The sequence below is a fragment of the Cynocephalus volans genome, chromosome 1 (genome assembly GCF_027409185.1).
Source record: "Cynocephalus volans isolate mCynVol1 chromosome 1, mCynVol1.pri, whole genome shotgun sequence".
Classification (NCBI taxonomy): Eukaryota; Metazoa; Chordata; class Mammalia; order Dermoptera; family Cynocephalidae; genus Cynocephalus; species Cynocephalus volans.
The window spans coordinates 18,745,837-18,772,090 of NC_084460.1; the positions used below are offsets into that span (position 1 = coordinate 18,745,837).

The 26,254-nt window shown below is 45.1% G+C and overlaps 1 protein-coding gene across 2 annotated transcripts; it reads right to left on the minus strand.

Annotated features, from left to right (window-relative positions):
• Positions 1-3,044: 3,044 nt before the first annotated feature.
• On the minus strand, positions 3,045-14,442 carry LAMP5 (lysosomal associated membrane protein family member 5). 2 transcript variants are annotated; one of them, XM_063080361.1, is made up of 6 exons: positions 14,379-14,442; positions 13,697-13,869; positions 13,240-13,371; positions 13,008-13,113; positions 11,433-11,621; positions 3,045-3,223 (listed from the first exon to the last, which is right to left on the minus strand). In XM_063080361.1, exons 1-6 carry the CDS (start codon positions 14,440-14,442, stop codon positions 3,045-3,047), a joined length of 843 nt encoding a protein of 280 aa, XP_062936431.1. The 2 variants fall into 2 exon arrangements, with proteins under 2 accessions (XP_062936431.1, XP_062936434.1); XM_063080364.1 differs by lacking the exon at positions 13,240-13,371.
• Between the last annotated feature and the right edge of the window lie 11,812 nt (positions 14,443-26,254).

The window sequence follows — 26,254 nt, forward strand, 5'->3', positions numbered from 1 at the left end:
ATAGAAGGCTTGAACATAAGGAATTTCTCCAGCCTTGCCATTTCAGTGACAAAAATTGTCTAAATCTCTAAGAGTATCTAAATCAAGAGTGCCATCTTCTGGCCACTGGGATCCATTGTCTAATTTGTACTTAGGTCAAACCTGATTGTAAAATAAGGTATTCAGGTTTAATATCTCCCTGAAGGCCAAGAAGTTGGCCAGGAGACAGCCCAAGGGTGTAGAGCATGGAGGTTTGGATTGTGGGGGTCCCATTTAGAGGGTGAAAAAGGGGGTGATCAGTCCCAGTAGAAGAAGGGTAACACCAAGGAGCATCTTCTTTGGTGTATGCCTTCCTTTTGAGAAAGAAGCCACCGACTGGCTAAAGTAGTGTCCTCCAATAGCTGGGGGGCATGAGAGGGGTTCCCTAGGCCAGGCGCCTGGGCTTCATAGTGAGTAGACAGTAGTTGTAGAGAGTAATCAGAGGAACCCAGAGAAATAGGACAGACCCTCTGACTCACCCTGAATTGAAGCTGATGTTGGGTGCATTGGTCTGAAATGACAAAAGGAGAGAGTCCCAGAGTCCCAGTTCAGCAGGTCTGGGAAGGGTGGCCAGGAGGGCCAATCAACACAAGAGAGGGGATCATCTGAAGGTTGCAGCCAGGACCCTTCCCAGGTTTCCACACCATAATGAAAGAAAGTGAGCTGAAACGCTGAATACAGATCAAGCTTTATTAAAGGAAGAAAATCTGCTTGGCTGAGCTCAAAATGAAAGGCAGCACCAGGCCTAGGGGTGGCAGAGCTTATATAGAGTGTAGGGGGCCAAGGGCTGGCTGAAGCAATCAAGGAGGGGCATCGTGAGGGAGGGGCATTGCACCCATGTGGAAGCAAAAAGAGTTGCTATTTTACAGACATCATGAGGCTTCTTATCAAGTAAAGGGGCGAGGGGTTGGGGGCCATTTTGTGCTTGGCCTTGCCTAAAATGGTGCTGGTTATGTCAAGATCTGTCAGTAATAACAATAATAGTAATAGTAATGATGGCTTTTAATACATACTGCCTGTTACAAGTGGAAAAATCACTGAAATGTGGATTCCAGAAAGATTAAGTCAGTCAACTTAGACACAGGGATGTGGACATGTGTCAACATTTTGAGAAGAGCCAGGGCACAATGTTCTTTTTAGAATGACATGTTGATGTGAGTAGTTTTCACCCTATGGTCAAGCTTATTACTGTATGCTCAACCCTGAGCCTGTGCTCAGTAGGTGCTCAAAGCAATATTAGATGTTCGAAGTCAATGTTAGTTGAATACATGAATGAATGACAATTTCAAAACTAATAATGAGCCCTGTGCTTGTGAAAGCAAGTTAAGAAAAACACAAGCAAATTTTCAATATTTTGACTCAGAAAGGTCTAAGATTTTTTTTCTGAAGACGTCCCAGAAGAAATGCTAGCTCATTACAAAATTCTAGATACATCTAAGCATCTATCTCCTTCTCCCCAAGTCGTTGGATGGGTCCAAATACAGAGTATGAAGTTTTTAAAAAGTACAGGCAATGCTAAAAAGGAGAGGGCTTGTTAAGTTTAGGGCATGGGGTGAGAAGATCACAGATGAATAGAGGAGTGGGGTCAACCATCATTGGGGGTGTCCACCAGCATCAAAGTTATCTCCTTTTCCTTGTGCAATGTACAACTTTTATGAGTTGGGGGCTTTCCTTCACTGGTACCAGCAGACACTGAAGAGAGATCATGTAGAGGAGAAGACTGAGGTTGATGGAGCAGCAATAAATGGCTAAGAGAAGAGCAATTGGCTGATGCTTAGCAAGATTTGCTAGGACAGTAAATTTCTAGGATGCCCTGCTCTCAGCAGTTGAAGACTTAGGGACTGGTGAGCTGTCTCTCACATGATGGAGACTCTATGCAGGTGTGTGGGATTCCCAACCTAAAATCACAGAAAAGAATTTCCCCTACCCCCAACTAAGTTCTGAAAATTATCAGAAAGTGAATAAAATTCAAACTATGTGCATTTCTCCAAGAAGTTTCAGTAAATTACATTCTACATCAAATAAAACTCAACCAAAACTACCATGTCTAGTCCAGCTTTTTAATCCAAAGTGAAATGCAAACTCAAAACCAAGAAGCATCAGAAGCAATATTGGACCAATTGTTCAAGACATGCCATTATTAAAATTAATCATATTTGCCAAAATAAATCCATGCTTTTTCACCTGGAAAAGCCAACTTTCTCCCTCATTGCTTCCCTGTCCCTCCTTTGTTTTTTCTCCTACAAAACTGAAAAGTCCATCTTCCTCCTTCCCCCCTTTCTTCTCTGGAAGCTAAAAATTTTTTTTAGTTTTGTTTTCTTGTTTCAAGAAAGCAGCCAAAGGTCAGAGAGCAGTGCATTTTAATTCATTTTGAAAAACAAATTCACATGGATTGATTCTTCAGGACCGTACTTGGACCTGACACATTATGCAGTCCAAACCACTCTGCATAGTTACATGAAACAGGTCCTTGTGCTGCAAAGTCACTGGGTGCGGGTAGCAGTGAGACATTCCCAAGACAATCACTAGACATGCAGAATGCCAGCCAGAAGCATGAATCACGTTCAGTGGTCTTGCTGTAGGGAGCATGAGGTTGTATTTTGAGTGCATTGACAGCTGCATAGGGTAAGCCAGCTATGTCCAAGGCAGCAGAGCACCCCCTAGTCCTCTGAACCTGAAGGGGTTTCCTCCCAAAAGAAGTATGTTTTCAATCCCTAAACTTTGGGGCCAGATACCCCTCCAAGTGGGGTTTGTTGCTCCTTGGAGAGTCAAAACCAAGCTACCATGAGCATGAAAGCTGGCTGACTCCCACCTGGAGAGGATGACTGCCATTAACCCCATGAATCCAAAAGCATCCCCCATCCCTGGGTTTAAGCATGGACGCAGCCCAAGCAAGCCTTGGATACCCAGGCCTGTTTGATTGTAGCTATGTTGGTGTAACCCATGCACGAGGTGGAAAAGTGCTTTTGTTTTTCTACCTGATCCAGTTGGGGGAGAGGGCTTCAGAACTGCCTGCCTAATGGCTCCTAGCCCATGTGCTTATACTCAGATCGGTCCTTAGGGATCTGCACCTGGTTGGCAGTCATTTTGTGGTGGACATGGTAAATCGCAAGCAATATCACAATGACGAGGCCCAAGATGAGCCCCAAAATTAGGGGCAAGTTTTCTTCCAATTGTTCCTGCTCATCCACTGGGCATTTATGATCTGGAATGGGAAAAAGAAAAGCAGTGAGCTCTGGACAAGATATTCTGAATCAAAGTCCTCCTGTCAAAACTAAAAGGGAAATGGGGATAAAAAGATTTCTCAAGGAACACTTACAGAGATTTTTTTTTTCCCCAGAAATAATACTTCCCCAACCAACCTCAAGGTTTAACCACTTAATATTGCTACATAATGTAAAATAAAAATACATCAGTTAAAGAGGTCAGCATTCTGTTGTCAGATTATGGGCAAATGTCAACAAAACATCTAGATAATTTATTTAAATTTTTAGGATTTTGTCATTACATATGACCACCTTCATTTTTATTGTTGATTTATTTTTTAACTTTTTATCAAAGTATAATGTACACATAGAGAATTGGACACAAGTATACAATTTTCAGAAAGACCAAACTACCAAGTGTTGGCAAAGATATGGAGCAACTGGGACCCTTAACACACTTGGTGGAAGATGGAATGACCACTCTGTAAAACTGCTGGTAATTTCTAATGAAGACAAACATATACCAACCTTATAACCCAGCATTCCATTCCTCGGTATTTACTCAAGAAAATTGAAAACATAAGGGCACACAAAGAGCTTGACTATAAATGTGCATAGAAGCTTCATTGTAACAGCCTAAAACTGGAAACAAAATGTCCATCAAAGTGAATGGATGAATAAACTGTGGCATATGGACCTAAGGGAAAAGTAGTCAACAGTAAAAGGGAATAAACTATGGCTACACGTAACAAAATGGATGAATTTCAAAAATATTATTTTGAGTGAAAATTGCCAGACCCAAAAGAGTACATATTGTATAATTCCATTTCTATGATGTTCAAGAAAAGGTAAAACTAAGTCTATGGTGATAGAAATCAGAAAAGTGCTTACATCTAAGGAAAGAAACATAAGGAAACTTTCAGGTGTGATGGAAATGTTTTCCATCTTGATCTAGGATGTTTCCATGGTGGCAAGCATAGGTAAAAATGCATCCAGCTATATACTTCAGGCTTGTGCATTTTAATACATATAAATTTTACTATAATTTTTAAAAAATAAGTATAGAGCTTGATGAATTTTCAATAAACACCCCATGCAACCAGCACCTAGGCCAAGAAAGAAAATGTTAGTAGCACCTCAGGAGCAATTCATTTTTACCCTCCAAAAATTCAAGAAAGTTTAATAGCCCCATGTCTCCATTTTCACACTGAGCCATAAAAACAATTCTTGGGAGACATTCTGGAGGCCAAATTGTTTGTAGGGCTGGTCAGAATTGCACTACCATGCCAAGCTATCATTTTTTTTAAAAACCTGTATTTTTCAGTTGAGGTGTGTATATATACACGTATATATATAAAACCTGTATTTTTCAGTTGAGGTGTGTATATATACACGTATATATATAGGTATGTATATATATATATATATATATACACACACACACGTGTGTGTGTGTGTGTGTGTGTGTGTGTGTGTATAGATATATATTTAAATAGTAGGAATCCGTTTTTTTCTTTCTGGAGGTAAAGAAACCTGAGACCTCAGCACGCAGAGCTGGGCCGAGGCTTCCTGGCAGCAAGGCCCAGGCGTGGCCGAGGGACAATGGCGAAGCTGTGGTGGGGCATCTGCACCTCACTGCTCGACAGAGCAGACTCATGCACTGGGGCTGTCCCTGTTGGGCTCTGTCTCCACCTCTCCAGGCTCTGTCTTTCTCTTTCCTTCTCTTCAACCTTTTTTTTTTTTTTCTTTCACTATTTGGTTCAATTCTATTGAGTCCCAGCACTTTGAGGTTCAGCCTGCAGTCCAATACATGCATATCCCAGGGAAGAGACTTGCTGAAACGCATTTTGTTAACAAAGGTGATTTGTCTTCCCCACCGTGGCACCTGTTGCCATGTAATGTTAACACAGATCATAGGGTTTGCTTAGTTTCTGCATGCTGCTAGCTACAACCTCATACCTTATCTTCCTACTTAAGAAAATACATTGAATAAAATAGAAAAGTAATAGTCATAATACTAATAAAAGAAACTATATTGATTTCAAATTATTTAGTGATAAGGCTGAGTCTGTGCAAGATAAATTATCCCACAAAAGATAACAAAGATGTCAGGACCTTCAGACTCTTGTCTATGCCTGACCTTGGGCTGCTGCTAGGTCCCATGCATCTTTGCAACCCTGGCCTTCTGGCTCTAGCCTCTGCCTCTCCTCTTTTCCCTCTCCCTCCCACATGGCAGTTTCATGGTTAGACCAGCCTGTTGGACCCTGGTTTTAACTTGTGCCTTTCTGCTTGGTCTCTGTTACCCAGGCAACCAACCTGCTTAGGAGTGACAAATACAGCATCTACCTACCTAGGCAGTATGGGAGACTCAAAGGAGAACAGAGTTGTGTAGTGGGGCAAGACTTTACATAGCCAAAGTACTGGAGAACAAGGCTAGATGGTGTTCAGGATGGCCACAACTCTAAGTGTTCAGGACACGGAGGTGGGCAAACAGTCCTAAAAAGTTTCATGAAGAAGGGAGGTTTGAGATGGCCTGGGAAGAATCTGAGGATGGGCCACCAAGCTACATGGATGACTTTGTGAAGTCACATTTTCTCTTTTTTTATACCATACCAAAGAATAAACAGATATATAGATAGAGCTAGAGAAATAGAGATATAGACATAGACGAATTTCTGTTGGTCTCCATGGATCCAGAATATCAGAATAAGAGGAAGCACTACTAGGTAATGGAAGCACTACTAAGGAGACAGATAAAAGTGGGCTCAAATCCCAGATCTTCCACTCACCAGCAAAGTAACTTTGGGCAAGTCTCTTAATCTACCCAAGACTCAGCTTCTCATAAAACAGGGATAATACCTACTTTACAGGGTTGTTGTAAGCATCAAAGGTAATAACACAGAAAGCCAAGCACAGTGCCTGGCACAAAGTAGCTTTTCTGTCATTGTTTACCATAAAAATCGAAATCTTACACATTTAAGTCTTATATGTACTTCTAAGTCTGGAACTTAAGTACCCAGTAACTTGGGTGGAAGGAAAAATATCTCATATGTCATACTTTAAGCAAGACAGAGGAGAAAAGATGGTGTATTCTGGCAAAAAGAAAAAATAATACATATATATGGATAAAATACTATTGTGGTTTGTTTCTCAAAAATTGGACTTTTTTTTTTTTTTTGGTTGCCTTGGCCGGGGGGGCGGGAGGGGGGGGAGCAGAACAAAACTAAACACACCACAAGAAAGGGGAATATAAGGTGGATTTCAAATTATGGAGATGTCAAAAATAATCATGGAGAAAGAAGGGGGTCACAAAAATGTTGATGAAAAATACCGATTTCCCATCTTTATGTACTCCCATCCACTAAGCAGTCGAAAGGTAATTCCTAAGTCCACTCTCCCTTATTTACTGTTCAAAAATCCACGAAGCTCTGGAAACTAAAAGTACTTTGCATCACTCATTTGACAGAAAAATCTGACTTAAACTACTGCAAGGCTGCTTACAGTTCTCATGCATCCTTCTTAGCATTGAAAATTCATATGTCTCACTGCAGGAAACAGATACATTAATATGTTTGAGGACAGGGGACTGCCCTGACTCTTCTGGGGTCTTACATAATATCTGATCTATGCATTATATTGTCTTTCTTCCTAAAGTCTAAAATATTCTGAATTCTGAAAAACATCTAGCCCCAAGCATTTTAGAAAAGGAATTATGAACCTATAAAATCAGGACATGCATTCCTCTTTCAGGCTTAAGCCAAGGCTTTCAATCTCTGTCTATGACCCACAGGAAAAGCAATATTTTACATTACAACTTAGAACATATGCACATACACAGAACTAAAGCAAGCAATTTAAAACAAAATATTTATCCTTACATTGTACATCGAACATTTTATGCTGTATTCTATTCTCTTTCATATAAAACAATGGTGCTCACTACCCAATGAAACAGACTGTCATCTTTTTTGTGCAGGTATGCTAAAACTATGAACGCCTTTTCAGAATAATGTTTATAAGTACATAAAAATAAAATATATAAGATTACAAAGAAAACGAAAATTCAGCTATCAAAATATTTGAAAAATAACTTGGGATACAGCAATATCTGTACTTCTTTCCTAGTACATGTGTTTATTAACTCAGACACATAAATGTTACATTGCGAATCTGCACAAACTGATGTGAGATAAAAATATCTATGATTTCTAATGGTGACAAAGTCACACGTTCTGATAATAAAACTGTGGTTTATTACCTTCATTTATAATCAAAAGAAGTGGTAAATATTAATCAGAAGTTAGCAAAAATAAAGATGTACATTTTTCCCATTGAAATTTACAGGCCCTCTGAATTCTGTCCACAAACCCTATGGATCCCAGGGTTAAAACCCTGGCATGTTAAAGGCTGGCATGTTTCTTGGCTGGGAAGTTCCAAGTAAATTACAGGTCTACAGCATGCTCTGGATCAGGAGAGCACTTCATGCATTTGTGACTTGACAGCTTGCCACAAGGCACCCTACTGGGGGATGGCATATAGAGAAAGGTAAGGCATGTTCATTTCCACTAACACACAATTTCCCACAGATCTGGGTAAAATACAGATCAAGTGGCATCTCTCATTCATGCTTTAAGAATAATAACAAAAAGCTCATGTGTTCAGGGTACCCGACACACTTTCTAGAGGGGTCTCTTACATTCACATGTTTATTATGGCTGTTTGGCAGCAGGAGCAGCAGAGGCACCAGCCTACGTGTGGTATCTTTTAAATACTTATTAATCATGAATCTTTAGTAAAGTAGAACAGAGGCAGCCTTCGTGTTCTGTTGCGTGCTAAACATGAAAGTTTTCTTTAACTCAGGTCATTAAAATACTCAGACTGGTTTGTTCCCCCACAGTGACACATCCCCTGTCCCATCACAGCCAGCAATCTCATGGAGCCCTCAAAGGGGCACACTATGAATTAATTGTGGAAGAACAAGGTAAGCAACCCCAACTGAGAGACATAGGATGTGAGCTGCAGGGTGAGAGTTGCTGTACAAACCGTATTTGATATATAAATGAGCCAAAGAAGGCCTCCGTGTATTGACTTTTAGGTTATTTCTTCACTGCAGGCTGGGACCCGTTAGTTCAAAAGCCTGCTGGTGCCAAATTCAAATTTTTACGCATCCTACTATTTTTAAAGTAGCCCAAACAAGCAAATTATTAGCCATTTAGAGCCGGCCTGCTTTACAAACCCCTCCAAAACTCACCCAACAGCTGTTCCCCGGTGATAAGAGAGGTACTTGTAGATATAAGGCCCCAAGCAGCTCTGGCTCTAGAAGCTCTCTTACCTATGTGTGGCCGAGCAACATCGCTTAGGCTCACAAGCCCCTTCTGCAGGCCCCCTCCCCGCTGAGGATTCCCCTGCCCTCCTCCCCTCCTGGATGGTGGTCCCTGTGTCATAGCCTCCCTCTGGACAGTCTCCTGCTGTGAAGGGCCTCCCTTCTCATGCAACCTTGTCCAATCCCCACCCAGTGTGTGTCACTGCCTCTAAGCCTTCAAATCCTTTGTAGTATTTTATGAACCAGCAGCAGCACCTGAGACTTTGCTAGCAGTAGAGCACCTCAGGCTCCACTCCCAGACCTACTGCGCCAGACTTTGCATGTTAACAGTATCACCACAGTTGTGTACATTGCAACTGGAGGCATGCTGGCTAAGAGACTTTTGTGTGGGGATCAGTGTAGTAGCCAAGCACAATGCACTAATAGAACTTGTATGATAAAGACATCAATCCCCATTTTGGCTGCTCTCAGCCCCTGTAAGTGTCCACTAACCCATTTCCCTGACCCTTTCTTGCCTTTCTCATAGAGTATGAGGTGTGAATACTGCCAGGAGGACCCCCTTACACAGGAAATAGGCTCTTCACAGGAAATCCTTGTGCTGTGCTAGATCATAGCCACTGTCTAAGCACACACACACACACACACACACACACACACACACACACACACACACACACGCGTGCGCGCGCGCGCGCGCGCGCGCGCCCAACAACATACACACCACACAGTGGGTGTGCAGTTATATGACCAGATCCACACCCCTCACGCACATCCCCACCCCAAGCAGGCTTGCTCCTCTCATACCCATTTGGTCATGAGCAACACACTGAAAGCCCCCTGACCTTCTTTTCTGGGGAATAGGGGGCCCTATACTGGATCCTAAAAAGGCATCTCAAGAGGAATCTTTTGATCCCGCCAAATTGAATGTAATGATCTCTTACAAACTGCAGAGGGGGGCAGGTGCTGAGAAGCACAGACAGGAGGAGCCAAGAACAAAAGAACCCCTGCCACACAAAGGCACTGGCATTGATCCAGTGAGCAGTGAGTGATTCTGAATGCGGCTTGCCTCCTCCCAGGAACTGCAGGGCTTCAGCCTCAGGGCCCCATACAGGAGAGAACATCCTAATTATCAGCCAGAAAAGCCTGGGTGAGAGGAGTGCAATGTGCTTATGCAAACGAGATCTGCATTCGGGAAGTTATGCATGCTTAGAAACCCAGCAATCTTTCCCATCTAGGACCTTGAAGTGGATAAATATTTCTTTTTAAATAAAAGATGTCATTAGCTCCACGGGATAATTTTACTGACTTTTAGGAAAGTAGCTCTTGTCCTTATTCAGTACTTATAGACTTTTACTTTGTACACAATTCTGAACATCTACAATGTTTGATTTCTCAGTCCATAAGCTGAGAAAAGTAGAATTAAAGGGGAATATGAACATTTCCATGAACTTTTTGAAGTACCCTCATATATGTTTCATTCTGATTTGCATGGCATACAGGCATGGGAAAGTCTCTGCTAACTGAATCCACAGCTTCAGAATATCAGTTTGGCCAAAGTTAACTGGACATCTGCAATGTGCCAAGCACTGTATTAGGTGCTAATAATACAAAGATAAATAATAAACCAGTCCCTTTTCTCAAGGACAGTTTAACTTAGAAATTCTCAAGTGGTTTGTGAATAATCACATGGTGAGGTGGGGGTGCATTCTATTCAGTACAGATCGAATGGAAGCTGCATTGTATGCACTCTACATACCTTGGAAAATGACTATGAATAACACAGCTGGAGATTCCCTGATATCCTGTACATTTGAATAGTTGTATTTACCTGGGGGTCCCCAACCCTAAGGAAGGTACACACAAAGCAATTAGAATCTTTCCCCATTTTTTAACCATGAGAAATAAGCAGAATATCAAATTGTCTTTAACAACTTCCCCCCTATGAGAGAGAGAGGGAGAGAATAAATGAACAAAATTCACTTATCCCACACTCACCCAATGTAAATTGTTGCTAGACTTGGAAAAAATTGTAGAAATTTGGACTCCCCTCATTCCCTACCTCCACAGGGATGCAGAGAACAAAGAGAATGTGGGCAACGTGCACCTGCCATGGCTTGATGTCCTCTCAATGGCTAGCACAGACCTGGAGAAAGCCTTCCTCCACCCTCTGAGCAGAAACAGCTGAGGGTAAAAGGCCCAGTGTTCAGGGACCCTTCCCTCCTAGAGCTTCCTGGGCATCCCTCCCAATGAAGGTGAGTGCTGAGTGAAGGCAGAGCTTGGTGGTTCTCTCTCTGTTACCAGTGCAGACACACTCACCCCACTGCATTCCAGCCACCTAAAACTTGGACTCACAGATGTAGACCCTACAGCTGGACATGTATGAAACCAGAGCCCAGAAAAGCAAAGGCCCTTCTCCAATCCATGGCTCTCGAGATGACTAACTACTTGAAGATTTGTAGCTGCTGTCTCCTTGGGAAGTTTGCATCAAAATTACAGTTTTTTTCAAGATGACTTTCTTACTTCTCTCCCTATAAAGGTTCATCTTTTGGCAAGGGAAGAAAGAGAGGGAGGGAGAGAAAGATAAAGAAATATAGGAAGGAAGAGAAAGAAGGAGGAAAGAGAATAAAGGAAGGAGAAGAGAGGGAGGGAGAGAGACAGACAAGAAAGGATTAAAGTGAAGGAAGAAGGGAGGGGGGGAAGGAGGAAGAAAGAGCTGCTGAGAAAAGTTCATACGTTCAGCTTACGGCCCTCTTATTCTTTGAAAATTATTACAGAGGGAGGCAGTATCATTTCAGCCTAGAGCAAACCCAGATGCATCCTGGGGTGCTAGCAGGTCCCTCCAGCCATTCCTTGCTCCCCCCTCCCCATGCCCCCAATCAACTCACCTTCACTGAAGATGAAATCTGAGATGATGTCAAAGGGCTGGATGTGGACTTCTGACAAGATCATTGTGACTGTCTTCTGCGGATCGCTGGAGGCCAGTGAAATGAACTGCTGAGCTTGACACTTGTAGGACTTCCCAGCTGGGGTAACCAAGGCAGAGAGGTGATGCGAGTTGACCGTGTGCTTCCCAGCTGCAGCGAAGGCCCAAAGCAATAGTTAGGCCCCTCTGGCTGGAAGACCCCTCCTGCTCCTAACCCACGTGCCAGAGTGGCTCTTGCCTCTCAGCCCCAGGTCTCCCCAGTCCTCCTGTCCTCTCTGTTGCCATGCCAGGGCTGGAGCTCTACAGAGGGTATCAAGTCATGATGAAGGACAAACACACCCATTCTCTTTTGAGCCAGGGCTCCGTAAATATTATTTTGTAATTCCTTTTTGGAAGAGGAGACTGATACCTAAAAACCCAACCCTTTTTGACTATATAAAACCTAACAGTGAGATTCCAGAAACACAAAGAACAGTGACTTGGTTCTCCTCATTTCACACTGGCAAAGAATAAAACAAAAGAAAAACTCAAAGAAGTGAGGAATGTTATATTCCTCACTAAAAGAAGCATGGGTGACAGCTGGGGCTCTGGGCGGATCCCCCTGTACTCATATATATATATACTTTGGAAGTCTCCATTTTCTCCTTTTCTGGATTAAGTTTGGTTTCTTTACTTTTTTATTTTTTGGTCTCATTTAACTGGGTGGCATCTTGAATATGAATTTTGATGAAGAGGAAAAAATACTCTTTTACTGTGATGAGAAAAGGGGGTGGAAAGGAGAGATGACACGTATTCTTTTATGTATTCAATAAAAATCCTTTCCCAGCTCAGGTGTCTGGGTGGAAGGCCTCACTATGAGTAAAACAGGCAATTTATAAAGAAAAAAAAAAAAACTAAATTTAAATGTTGTCTTTGCCTGCAGATACGAACATTGTCATCTGGGGGATGGATGTTCCCACGGTATTTTCGGAGGATCTAGGTGAGTTGTTGGAGGGATGGGCAGGAAAGGCTAGTAAATTAATCCACAGTGTAGAATCCACTCTGAGGTGGCTGCAGTCAACGCCTGAAGATTTCGTGCGAGCCACGCTGCCATGCACAAATAGGTACTAAAGGTCATCAAATCCTGACCGGAAAAGTAAGTCGCACTGCCGGCTTGCAGTTTAGCGCATGGGAAGAAAATAAAGACACAGCTTAGCCTTCTCCGTGCTCTTTCAAAGGCCAGATCATAAGAGGTGGTTCTGAAACAACAAGGGGACGACACGCCCTCAAGGGACGTCTCATCTAGGATCAGACCATGGGTGAGGGACTGGTCCTCGGGCCCCGGGTTCTTGACGCATCTACAAGGCTTGAGACCCAGAGGACTCGAGGGAGCTCCCACCTCCTTCGCCCTAGGGAGCAAGCCAAGGCCGGACTTGGCCTGGGAGCGAAACACCGGATTGGTTTCCAAGACCCCAAGGAATTCGCCCTCCAGGCCTGCGTTCCCTGCTGTGTCCGCGCTTTCCAGGGCTCCCTCCCCATTGCCGCTGCCTCTACTCACCACTGACTGAATCTTTAAAGTGGGTCTTCTCCGAGGAGTCATAGACAAACTGCACCTTGCTCAGCCTCCACGTCGCCTCGGGTCCTTTGGACGTGTTGTGGCTTTCCTGCCGAGCGACGAAGGCACACGTCAACTTCCCTGGTGGCTTTGGGGGGTCTGGAATCCCAGGGGCCACCATTGCCCACACCCTCTCGGAGCCCGAGGCCCCTCTGCGCACCCCGCTTGGAGTTACCTTTACAAAGAGCATTTTGAGCGCGTACGCGCGATCCACCCAGAACACCTGCAGCTCCGACTCGTTGTGGCCACAGCGGCCATTCACCTCAGCTCCCCGGGTCAACGCGATATCGGCCTGTTCTGTGATCAGCTGGGAACACAGACGCCCCGCGCCCCCTCAGCACTCCCGGCCCCGGGGTGGGGTGGGGCTGTGAAGGGCGGCACGCTTGGGCGCTCCCAGGTCCGGGAACACGCGGGTTAGATGCTGCTCTACGTGCAGACCCGGCCCGTAGGGAAGCAGAGAGAGGGGCGCGCAGAAGGCGTTACAAGCCGGAACCCCCATGCAGCATTCGGGAGCGGCCTGCAGGGGGTGGGGGCGGGGAGGGAAGGCCACCCAGGTCTTCTCAGGACCTTGAGGGAGGGTACCCTTTGCCCTGGAGCCCTGCGAGCAAGCTGGGGGAGAAGAGAATCCTTACATCGACGTAATTGCTGTCCCACACATCGTAAGGCACAATAAATCTGGCTTCAAACTCTGCCATGAGACACGTCGTCCCGTTTTCCCGCACCACAAATATATCTTTTTCAGGGTTAGTGGAAAGGCCTGAGAGATTTTCCACTTCCTGTTCTGCCGTGATGTGAGCCACTGTATCTGCGAAACAAACAAACAAAAATCCCATCAGTTCAGGGTGGAGAGACCAGGAGGTGTTCTGCTGGCTTTGGTGTGACAAAGTTCCCTGCCAGCAGCTGTGTGCTCTGTGAGCCTTTTCTCTAACACAGAGCTAACAAACTCGATTCCGTTGCTGTTAACTTACAATGAAAAAAAAAAAAAACCCATATATTTTAATTTAAAACCCTCACTAATTTGTAATGCGGCTGGATTTTTTTTCTATATCTTTCTTGCCAATGCTCTGACCCCACGAAGCTGACCTGTCTAGTGCTCCACCTGGGAAATGCCACACACGTGTGTGGCTCTCTCCGGGGAATCCCATGCTGCCGGCGAGGAAGATCCTCTCCCCGCGCCCCAAAAGGGGCGGGGGGAAGGGGAAAGCGGCAAAATAAGGGCCATATTTTGATCTTTAGCTACCGGCTTTACTATGCCGGCTTTATTCTCTGCGAAGAGTGCATCCCCCCCCTCCCAGTCGCCAAAACGCTGCTTACAGAAAAGCATCAGGATAACTCGAAGTCTGTCGGCGCTGGGGATCGCTCTTCGTGGGAGATCCATGCTCGCCGTGCCGCGAATGAGGCCAGATGTGCTGCTGCGGAGGCTGCCCGAGAGGGAATCCCTGAAAAATCGCCGCTGGAGTGGGCCGGGGTGAGCGAGGGGCGGAGGACCGAGAGGCAGGCGGGAGGGAGCACGTGTTCTGGCAGCGCTGGTAGGACTCGGCGTTGGGTGCTGCACCGACCGCTGCTGACTGAGCAAGTCAGCTCACTGCAGAGGAAAGGAACGCGCGGCTGGGGAGCTGTCCGCGGCTGCGAGTGCTGAAAGGAATCTGGTCCTTTCGCAGGATGGTTGTGGTTTGGCTTGTACAGAGGGCCAATAAGATGCGGGGAGGGGGGTTGCTAAAATTCTCCCTCGGTCTGTCTTCTGCTCTGCAATTGCGTCTGCAAAGATGGGTCTTTCCTGAGAAACTTAATAGCACCCTCAGACTTATTATATCTCCCTACCGGGTAGTGATTATGTAGTGTAGATATATCACTGAAGTCCTGACTTCTGAAATTGTGTCTGGTTTCTGAGAGAAAACAGAGCATAAATAGTTGCTGCTTTGTGGGGGAGAGGGGTAGGCAGGAATAGAGAAGGAAAATGCTATGGCAACGTCTCCTGTATTTAAAGACATCCCCTTCTCTCCCTTCCTCTCAATGAGCTTATGGATCTAAAGTTAAACTGATGCCTCCTCAAACGAGGCTGTCAGACAATGCAGTATATTTATTTGTGTGAGTTCTTCTCTTTGAGTGCATGAGGTCTCTGAACTTTGGGGTCACCTACCCTCACTCATTGAATTGTGACCACTCTACCAAGAGGGATGTAAGTGAATGTGAAGCTGGTGAGGGCTACCTAAGGTCTCTTAGGACAGGAATTTTAGAATCATGCCCTAAGTAATGTCACATAGTTATGTAAGAAAAAACACACTGATATTACACTAAAGCCTCTAGCAGAACAGGACAACAAATACTACTGGGCTAATTCCTACACTTAAATTTTTGGTAGCTTTCTTATTTCTTTAATATTTGCTTTATAAATCAGAATACAGCTCTTTCAGGAACAGAGCTGTATTTATCAATTTTGGTGGTATCCAAATATTTCATTTCTTAGAGATATTTCATTATGTGAACGAATAATTGTTGCATCAGAAATAAAATGTCATAAAACAATGTTATATTAAGGGGTAAATTGCAAAGTATTTTTACCTACATTGTCTAATTTGATCTTCCCCCACAATCTTAGAAGGTAGGCAAGGGAAGGTATAGATTATTGTGGTTGTAAATACTTCAAAACTGAGGTCCACAGAAATTAAATGACCTTCCAAAATGTCACATGGTCAGTTAGAATTAAAATAGAAAAATCACATGCCTTAATTTTGTAAGAATCATCTTCATTTCTCCTTATATAATACAATACTTGACTCCAAAATATATATTTGACTTCCACAAAAAATCTTTATTTAATGACCAAATAACAAGTTGAAACCTAAAATTTCTATCAAAAGTTCATATCCCTGAAGAACATAGAGTGCTATTTTAAGTACAGTCATATTCTGACATAGTATTTTATGTAACATGTCTATATAACTCATTTGGCTTTTAATTGTTCCTGTATCAATAAATAGTTCACTAGCAATCCTAATTATGAAACAATATTTAAATTGATACCATATTTTTACATCTTTACTTCTACACCTGTATTTTGATATTTCATCCAAACATTCCTCAAGAACTTTACATAAATGGTTATTTATAGAAGAATTGAGGCAAGACTGTGATTGATAAAAGATCAATTCTTATCAATTGAGAGTGGAAGTTGCAAAATTGTACACCAAATTTTGTCATGTTAGCAATTATTATCAAACACTTCTTTTCATGTAATACTGTAAAAATGAGAAAACAACAAAACACATGTTTATTCTCTTTCTCTCAGTCTCTCTCCCTCTGCAGTATTTTAATGAGGAAAAATGGGTAGATTTTAGGGGATTCGCTATTTATTACTTTTGTGACCTTGTGCAGATTTTAGTTCTCGTCATCTAAAAATTTGGGATAATAGCTCAGGGGATGGCTAGTTAGGTCAAATAAGCCAATGAATATACAAGCATTCAAAACAAAATGCTGACAATTTCTCTGATTATTGCAGATATCCTCACCTTATAAGCTGTTAAAAGATCAACTTAATTAATTCATGAATATCTGCTTTAATAATAAAAGGTTAAACAGAAAGTAGTGTTGATCATTGATGTTAAAATATCGTAGTTGATTTATAAATCAGATGGTGGTCCCTTTGAAAATGGTTTCTTTCCATACCTGGTATAAATAATCTCTTTGTTGACACCAGAGAGTACTCAAATGAGTAGAAAGGAAAAAAGGAAGCAGTTTTAACCCTTTCTTCCTGGAAGGATCATTTTCAAAGCATAATTAACTCAATGCCCTTTGGGGAGGTTAATCTTAAACATGACCTACAAATATGCTTTAATTTATTCATCTTATCCCCAGTGGTACTTGTGATACAATAGGAATTGGATCATTATACGTACAACTTTCACCTACATTAATTAAACAACTTTCTAATTATCCTGGGGAAAAATTCTTCAGTTCCTTAAAATAAACAAAGAGGTGATAAAAGAGCAAAATTTACCCTTAAATCATAAAGATTTCCCAGAATTGCCTCCACTTTTTATTTCTCAAGTATGAGAGAAGATAAGACAAACTGATGTAAACGTGTACACTTGTGTGGGTGCTGCCTGTGTCATTTTTCATCATTGCTGCTGGTGGTCAATACAAAATATCAGGGGTATGTGTGACTCAAACACACTGGATATGTGATCTCCTCTAGATCCTCTAGGTCCTTCAGAGGATTCTCTGCAATTTATGTATTTACTTACTGAATTAGCCTTTATGAATCTCATGCCTTTGGGTGGTTGCTATATTGTAAAAGTGGAAGAAAAGGCAACTTACAGTTTGGAAGGGAGAACATAAGAACATGCCTGAAGATGTGGTGTAGATTAGCACAATGTATGAATGGATGTTTAGGGAAAAAAGGCAAGACTGCCTTCCAGGAGAGGAGAGGGGAGGTTGGAATTGACCTGTAATGGAAGACACGAATGGGCAATGCAAATGGAAGAAAGAGCTAGTGAATCGGGAAGTCAGTGCAAACACGTAACTCTCCATTCTCCCATGTTTATCAATTTGCAGTAAAGAAGAAATTAGGCCTCAAATCCACCATGCCTTGTATACTACATAACCCCTATTTGATTTCTTTATTTGACTGTTTATCCACATAGGGCATATACAAGGAATGGTATATGCAAAACTTGTCCTAAATAAAATTAAACTTTTTGGGTTGTTATGTGAATCTCTTTATACTTACTGCACAAGTAATTGACTTGTATTTGTGGAATCGGGAAGCTAAATTATGAAAATCAGAAAACAATACTAATTAGAAAAGCAAATTTGTGAACTTCAAATGGAAAAGGCTGGGCTTTGTTACAGGTGAAATTTGGTTTATTGAGGTTTCAGTCCACCTTACAGTGAAGTATAAAAATGTACTCTTGCTCTGATGTTCCCCAACCACCAGTGCCACTCCCCGCCCCCCACCCCCACCCACACACAGATAATGGAAGCATGCATGGATAACAGAAGCAGATAATTTAACTGAACCGAACAAGATACACACAGCTATTAAGCCAGAATTACCTACTCAACAAATCCTTTTCCTGCATTCAGTCTATCACTAAACAATCATTTAATTTAATTTAATAACTGCCTTCGAATCTCTTTGAAACCCTTTTTAAGATAGAAACCCTTTGGGTATAGAAACTAAAAAATAATTGCACATGAGAATACTTTGTATATAAATTGCCAACCCCTAGAATATTTGGAAAGGATTAGAAAATTGAGTTTGGGCCTGTGATACACTCAGCCTGCATGCTGTTGGTGTAATTTCCCTTATTCTATTCTTTCTTTGGTATGTCCTGCATCCACCTTAATGAAACAAGGGCTTTTTCTGCAATGAAAGTAACAACTGGAGGAAACAAGTCACCAGAATAATGGCCCTTTCATTGGCTATGTTCATACTAAATCCTGAAGAAATGTCCATTTAGAGCTCATTTAGAACAAATGCTTTCAACATGAGGGTGCTGGGGACAGGACCCTCATAGAACCCCTGAGTAAGTGGATGGGGAGAGACCAGGTAATCATTCCTAAAAGGTTCAGTAGCATGGACATCAATTTTCATCTTTTGAACCAGTAATTACCTGACGGTTCTTGTCAGTTTTAAGTTAGTCACATATGGATTCAGTTGCCACTAGGCCATGTGGCACAGCCCAGTCTGCTTTCTTTGCAGTAAGAAAAACATTGTTCACTTGGGAGCAGGGGAATTTTTTGTAAGGTAGAGTTGAAACAGGAGTCACATGAGATTGCTTTTTGATTTTTAATCTTTCATAAGTGTTCTCTCCAAGAAATAAAACTACATAATGGGCCTAAAGTTAGACAAGATGTAGCTCATATAAAATAGTCTGTTGGGCTGGCCAGTTAGCTCAGTTGGTTAGAGAAGCTTTATAACACAAACCAGTCAGCTGCAAAAACAAACAAAAAAAAGTTTGACACATACATTCTGAGATTATGCAATTCCTTACAATCTCCTTTATGATGTGCTACAGGGATCCCTTGTCCCCTGTTAGTTACCCTTTAATTTGAAGTTATCTGCATATTAACTTGAAGATATGTTGGTAACTAAAGAAAATTTCTATTAATGGCCTTTGGGAGGGAGAATGAGGCTGTAATCGAAGTCTCTTGGGGCTGGGATGGGTGCTGCAGCCTAGAATGCCCCGGGGTGCTCTGGAGTGAGTTGGGGACGTTTCTCTGACTTGTAAAAACATTGCAAGATCCTCGAGTAACAAAGTCGAAAGGGGAAAGAATATATGGAAAGGCAACTGGAATGAGAGTCTAAGAAATGATATTTAGCTGTAAGTTTATGACCCCGGTAGCGACATCTGGAGAGAGTGGCTTCACCTCTCCAGTCTTCAACATGCCTTTCCTAAAGGACCCACCGGGACTAAATGTGCCTCATCTATGGTCTACGAGTGACCTTAGTAGAGAAGTGATCTGATCAGTTCTCTTAGGGGAAAATTGCTAGGAATTCCATTATTAGAACGTGGTGTCTGCACATGCCAGAAGTGGCCCGCGGCGTTACCTTTGGATGGCGCGGCGGTAGGTGCGCGGACTGCTCAGGGTTCCGGATTCTTGGGCGTTGAGCTTCGCCGCGCGCGGCCGCTGCGGACTCCAGACCTGCCAGCTCCTGCCAGCGAGACGGGAGATGCTGGCCACCGCCGGGCGTTCCAGCCCCCTGCAGCCCGAGCTCGCCACCTCCTTAGCGTGGGGAGCACATCGGCGTCTGGCACCCTGGTTGAGCTCCCTGGCACAATTGTCAGTGCGGCTGCTGATGTCGTAGAGGTGAACGGGAAAACCCCTGCCCTGAAAAGGTGAGGTCCACGCCCGCCGGCTCCAGAGCCGAGGGAGGGAAGCCAATCCGAGGGGGCTGCAGGTGAGTTCGGCCACGGCGACAGGAACCTCGGGGTCTTTCGTGTCTGTGTGTCGAGGAGAGTTAGAACTAGAGAAAGGGGGAAGAAAGTTCCAGCAGAGAGTGTGTTCGTGGCTCCTCTAACGCCTCGCGCTGGGCTGGGGGGGCCTCGGGCCACTCGGGTCCCCCCCTGGCCCTGACAAAAGCGGGCGGACTGGGGTGGGGAGATTACACAGGGTTGAGGAAAGAGACGGGGTTGCAGAGGCTGCATTTCTTTCCTTTTCTGGTTTTTTTCTCCAAACCGCCAGCGCAGTACCCGCACCACAGGGAAATTCCCTCGAAGTGGCCCGGCGGTCCAGCCTCCAGGTAAGAAGGGAAGGACGGGCGCCCGGGGATCCTCGCCCAAGTCGGTCCTTCCTTGGACAACCCCGCGACCCATGCGAGATTTTCCGCACAGGCAACAGCTTCTGTCCAAAGGTGGTCGAAGCAGGGACTGCAAATAAAGCTCCAAGCGCGCGTACCAGTGAGGAAGCGCGCGCGCACGCGCACACACACACACACACACACACACACACACACACTCACACACACCACACACACACACACACACCACACCACACACACACTCACACTCACACTCACTACACACACACACCACACACACACACACACACCACACACACACTCACACACCACACACACACTCACACTCACACTCACTACACACACCACACACCACACACACACTACACACACTCACACTCACACTCACCACACACACACACTCACACTCACTACACACACACCACACACACACTCACACTCACCACACACACTCACACTCACTACACACACACACACACCACACACACACACACACACTCACACACACCACACCACACACACACTCACACTCACACTCACTACACACACACACCACACACACACTCACACACACACCACACACACTCACACACCACACACACACACTCACACTCACACTCACTACACACACCACACACCACACACACACTACACACACTCACACTCACACTCACCACACACACACTCACACTCACCACACACACACTCACTACACACACACACCACACACACCACACACACACACTCACTACACACACACACCACACACTACATACACACACACCACACACCACACACACACTCACACTCACACTCACCACACACACACTCACACTCACACTCACTACACACACCACACACCACACACACACTACACACACACACACCACACACACACACACCACACACACTACACACACACACACCACACGCACTCGCTACACACACACACACACCACACACCACACACACTACACACACACACACCACACACCACACACACACTACACACACAGACAGCACACACACCGCGCACACCACACACTGCACACACACTCACCACACACACACACCACACACACACTCACCACACACACTACATAAGCACACACCACACACCACACACACACCACACACACTACATAGACACACCACACACACACACACCACACACCACACACTACACACACTACATACACACACACCACACACACACACACTCACCACACACACTACATACACACACACCACACACACACACACCACACACCACACACACACTCACCACACACACACTCACTACACACACACCACACACACACCACACACTCACCACACACACGCACCACACACACTACACACACGCACCACACATCACACACACCACACACACACACCACACATACTCACTACACACCACACACACTCACTACACACACACACCACACACTACACACACACACTACACACACACCACACACACACACACAAAATCTGGGGAGAGAGGCAGGAGCTGAGGGCCTCTCCCCCCTAGATAGTAAAAGGAAGGAAAAACCCAAGCTTCCACCTTAATGGGGGTATCCAGGGGCGAACCAGTTGCCGCCCCTCAGGGTAAGTCTCTACCCCTAGAGCCTGCTCAGGAGCCCCGGGTGCACCGGCTGCTTCTCCCGGCAGAGCTGGCCTTGTGTGCGACCCAACGCTGGCGGCGAGAAGTGTGCATCGGGTATCTGGAGGCGCCAACGGGTGGCCAGTCCCGGCCTCTCTCCCCTTTTCCCGTGGACAGGGTCAAATAACTCTGGGGAGCCCCACACCTGAAAACAACGCCGTGTAGACACTCAATATTTCCTCCAAAATAAAAATAATATACTTCAAAATAACAGCATGAAAACACCCCATTCAATTTTCTCCCCCGTGGCGACCATTAGGGTTTATTTTTGGTTTTGTTTTTTAAAGGAAATTTGGGGGTTTCCCAGCCTCTCCCCTGCCTGTGAGCCTTGCCCCTAGGACTCTGCCGCTCCAGATCTGTCCGCCAGAGGTGTCCCCCAGCCCAGCTGGGCACCCGCCTGGCCAGTCTCTAGGCCGAAATTACTTCTTCCCCAGGATTTCCTAATTCTCTGGGGCCTTTTTTTTTTTTTTTTTCTTTTTCTTTTTCTTTTAGCAAAACAGCCGAGTCTATGAAGGCCTGCAGCCACCGCCCGCAGCCTCTGCAGCCTCAACCCAAACCTAACGGGCCTCGGACCCCAGAGCAGCAAGGGGACACAAGCCACGGCTCCAGCGAGGGTCACCTGGAGGTCTGGAGCCCCGGCGGCTGCCGCTGTGCGGTTACTCCCGGGTGACTGTGTGGACGCGCGCAGATGGGGGACGCCTCCGGCCGCGCATTCGGGGCCAGCTGGGGCTCCTGGGGGCCTGGCGCTGATGGATCGTCTCATTTCCCGGCTTGATGGGCCGGAACCTGGCATGGCCGGGCTGGCGGGGAGAGAGGGTGGGCGCCGAGACCCAGCCGGGTGGGCGGCTCTTGGACCTGGGATTTGGGTTGGGACGGGAGGTATGTATCTTAAAGAAAAATCCCGAATCCCCTCCGAACGCGAGGTTATCCCTTCTTCCGTCTTCTGTTCCGGGCACACGCGCTGCACCCCCTGTCTCGGTAGACTGCGGGGCTGTGAGTGCGGTGGCGGTTCCCAGGAGCGACCCGTGCGGCGCAGTCCCCGCGCCTGGCGCCGCGGCGTCCATCGCACCGGGCCTGCCACTTGGCATCGTTGCCCGCGGGAGGCTTCGGGAAAACAGGACTCGCCCTTCGAATGCCCGGAAAGAGCCCTAAGGGAGGCATGAAATCCGGAAAGAAAGAAAGAAAAAAAGAAAAAGCCCTCCCTCCGTTCTCCATTCCGGGTCCATCTAAAGTCCTCTGTTGTCATCGCGCCGCGGACGGGGAACTTGGGCTCCCGTACGGTGCTCGCCTGGAGCGCAGAGGCGCGGCCCAGCGAAGCGCCAGCTCCGTGCGCCCGCCCTGGCTGCCGCATCACCCAGGATGGAAGAAGACAGAGGGACCGAGGTTGGGTCGGGGCACCGGTGAGGGAGGGTCGTGGAAGGGTGTGTGGGAAATGCATACTGAACCGCTTAAGTCCCATGAGTGCGACTCTCCAGCCAATCCAAGAAAGCCGTGCGCCCCGGGCAGGGCAGCCTGCTTGTCCCAGTCCCAGCACCTTGCCTGGGGCTCGGACGGGGAGTACGAGGGGTCGAAACTCCCAGGAAGGAGCCCAAAGTTGAGCTGAAGTGAGAGAAGAGCAGCTGAGCTGGAGAAGGGTGGGGTCACGAGGGGTTTCTGCTTCTGCTCCATAACTGTGGGTTTCTTTCTTTCAGCTTCCCGGAATCTTCCTCCAGGTCTGGGGAACTCGAATTCCAACTCTGCTCCAAGACGTTCATCCTAGGTTGGGCCTTGGTGAGCGCTAAGTGCATCAGGCCTGGTGCCTCAAGGAATTCCTAATCTGGGTGTGCACCTTGACAGAATACACCTGCCCAGGCCTGGACAGCCAGGAAACCTGCAGCTTTATAGAGAGCCAGGAAATAACACATGATTCAAATGCGCAGCCCAGGGCACAGAGTGTCGCTCTTGGACTAGTAGCATCAGGGTCACCTGTAGACTGCAGAATTTCAGGCCCACTTAGCCCTACTGTATCAGAGCTTTAAAAGATATCCAGCGGACTTGTGCCAGTTTAGGTTGGAGAAGACCTGGCCTAGTTTAGAGAGCCTAAGTTTAGCCATTGCCAACCTGTTCAACCTTGTGTTTCCCAGCCTCCTTTTCATCATCGTCCAACGGGAGTTGTTTTGGAGGTCCTGGGGAGCTCTTAGGCACTCCTGGACACACTTCAGACCAATGAATTTAGAATCTCTAGTTAGTGAAGCCCAGGCTTTAAGTGTCTCCAGGTGATTTTAATGGCAACCGAAAATGACTAGTGTAGAAATATGCACTTTACAGATTAGTTGGGATTAGCTGAGATAAATCCTGGGCTCTATGCAAGACAATACTCACAATGGTTAAAGCCACATGACTCTGTAGCCCTATTCATTCTGACTCCAGTGTATTTGGCCTTGAGCCAACAATTACCCTTGCTGTGCCTCAGTATTCTTATCTGTAATGGAGTGATAATAGTGCCTATCACAATGAATGTTGTGAGGATTTAGAATCAAATTCAATAAAGGTTAGTTAACAAGCCAAATACCTCGATCTCTCATTTTAAGCCAAATGGCAGAGGGGCCTGACTAATTTATCTCACTTCATCCATTCCCTCTCCTCCCAAGCAGCCCTTTCCAGAGCATAACACCTTGTTTTTGCTTCAATAGTCATGTCTATTTTTCAATGTTTTCAGCATAAGAACCAATATTTTAAATCACTTAGCAATTCAGTAAACTTGATCTTCTACGAGGCTTGATTTTGCCACTTCCAGTAATTCCAGTCCCAGTCCATCAGTTTTAGAAGCGCTAGTGTGAAGTGTGCTCTTAGCTCTGTGCCTTACCAGGGCAGCCACATGGGGAGCTGATTTTGCAGGTTTGGGCTCGGGCCGAGTATTTGCCTATCTAACAAGTTCCCAGGTAATGTTGATGTTTCCAGTCAGAGGGGACCACATTTTGAGAACCACAGTGCCTCATGAATGGTTGACTCAGAGTATCTCAGAAATCTCGACAGCAGCACTGTCCAAGAGAAATGTAAGGTGTCACAAGCTGGACCAGAGTGGCAATCTGCATTTGTTGGGTATCTTGTCTTAGCATTCAAGCCCTTTGATGCATTATGGAATACTACTCTGCCATAAAAGGGAATAAAATTCTCCTATTTTCTTTTTTTTTTTTTTTAAAGATGACCGGTAAGGGGATCTAAACCCTTGGCTTGGTGTTGTCAGCACCACGCTCAGCCAGTGAGCAAACCGGCCATCACTATATAGGATCTGAACCCGTGGCCTTGGTGTTATCAGCACCACACTCTACCGAGTGAGCCACGGGCCGGCCTAAATTCTCCTATTTTCAACAACATGGATGAGCCTGGAGAAACTTATGGTGAATGAAATAAGTTTAGCACAGAAGGATAAATACCACATGTCCTCACTCATAAGTGGGAGCTAAGAGAGAAAGAAGGAAAGAAAGACCACAGTGGTGTGTTGAACTTGGAAAGGGAGAGAACATACCCTGGGATACAAAGTAAAGTGGGGGTTACTGGGTGGGAGGCATGGGGTACAAATGTAATTCTTGGTAATGGGCATGCTGCCAGTATGGATCTGGCCTTCACATCTTGGGCACGAGGGGTGACAATCAGCTTTGTATCTTATGAATATTCATAATCAATAAAAAAATAAAAGTAAACATTAATAGCAGGATATGTAACCTTTAGGGTAGCAGCCCAGTTTCTGGATCCCATCTTTTAATAATGTCCTGTGTATGACCTGCAATGTAAAGTACGTTGGCAGTTGGAGATTTGATAAAAGATCAAGATCTGAAAAGAATATAGTAGATGAACTTCTCACAGCCAAGTAGTTCAACCCAATTGCTGCTAAAAGGCTGCTATTACTTCCCTCCAAGAGAATGAAATTTGAAATAGGCCTTGACAGGAGAATAAATGAACACAGGCACTGCTCCTTCTTATGTGGCTACAATACATTTCACACACTTGTTACTGTATCTTCACAGTATTATATTATGGTTATTTTTCTGTTTTCTCTGCTAGTTGAGAACTCCTTAAGGGTAAAGACCACATCTGATGCATCCCCAACACCTAACGCAAGGCCTGGAACACCACAGATGCAAAATAGTGTTTCCTGAATTTACACTTTATCACAGTACTTTGTTATTTTCAGGAGTCACTAATGTCAGCATGCACACGAAGTTAAAATGCTTTGTAATCATCACGTTTTAAGAGTATCACTGCATTATTTTCTTAGTC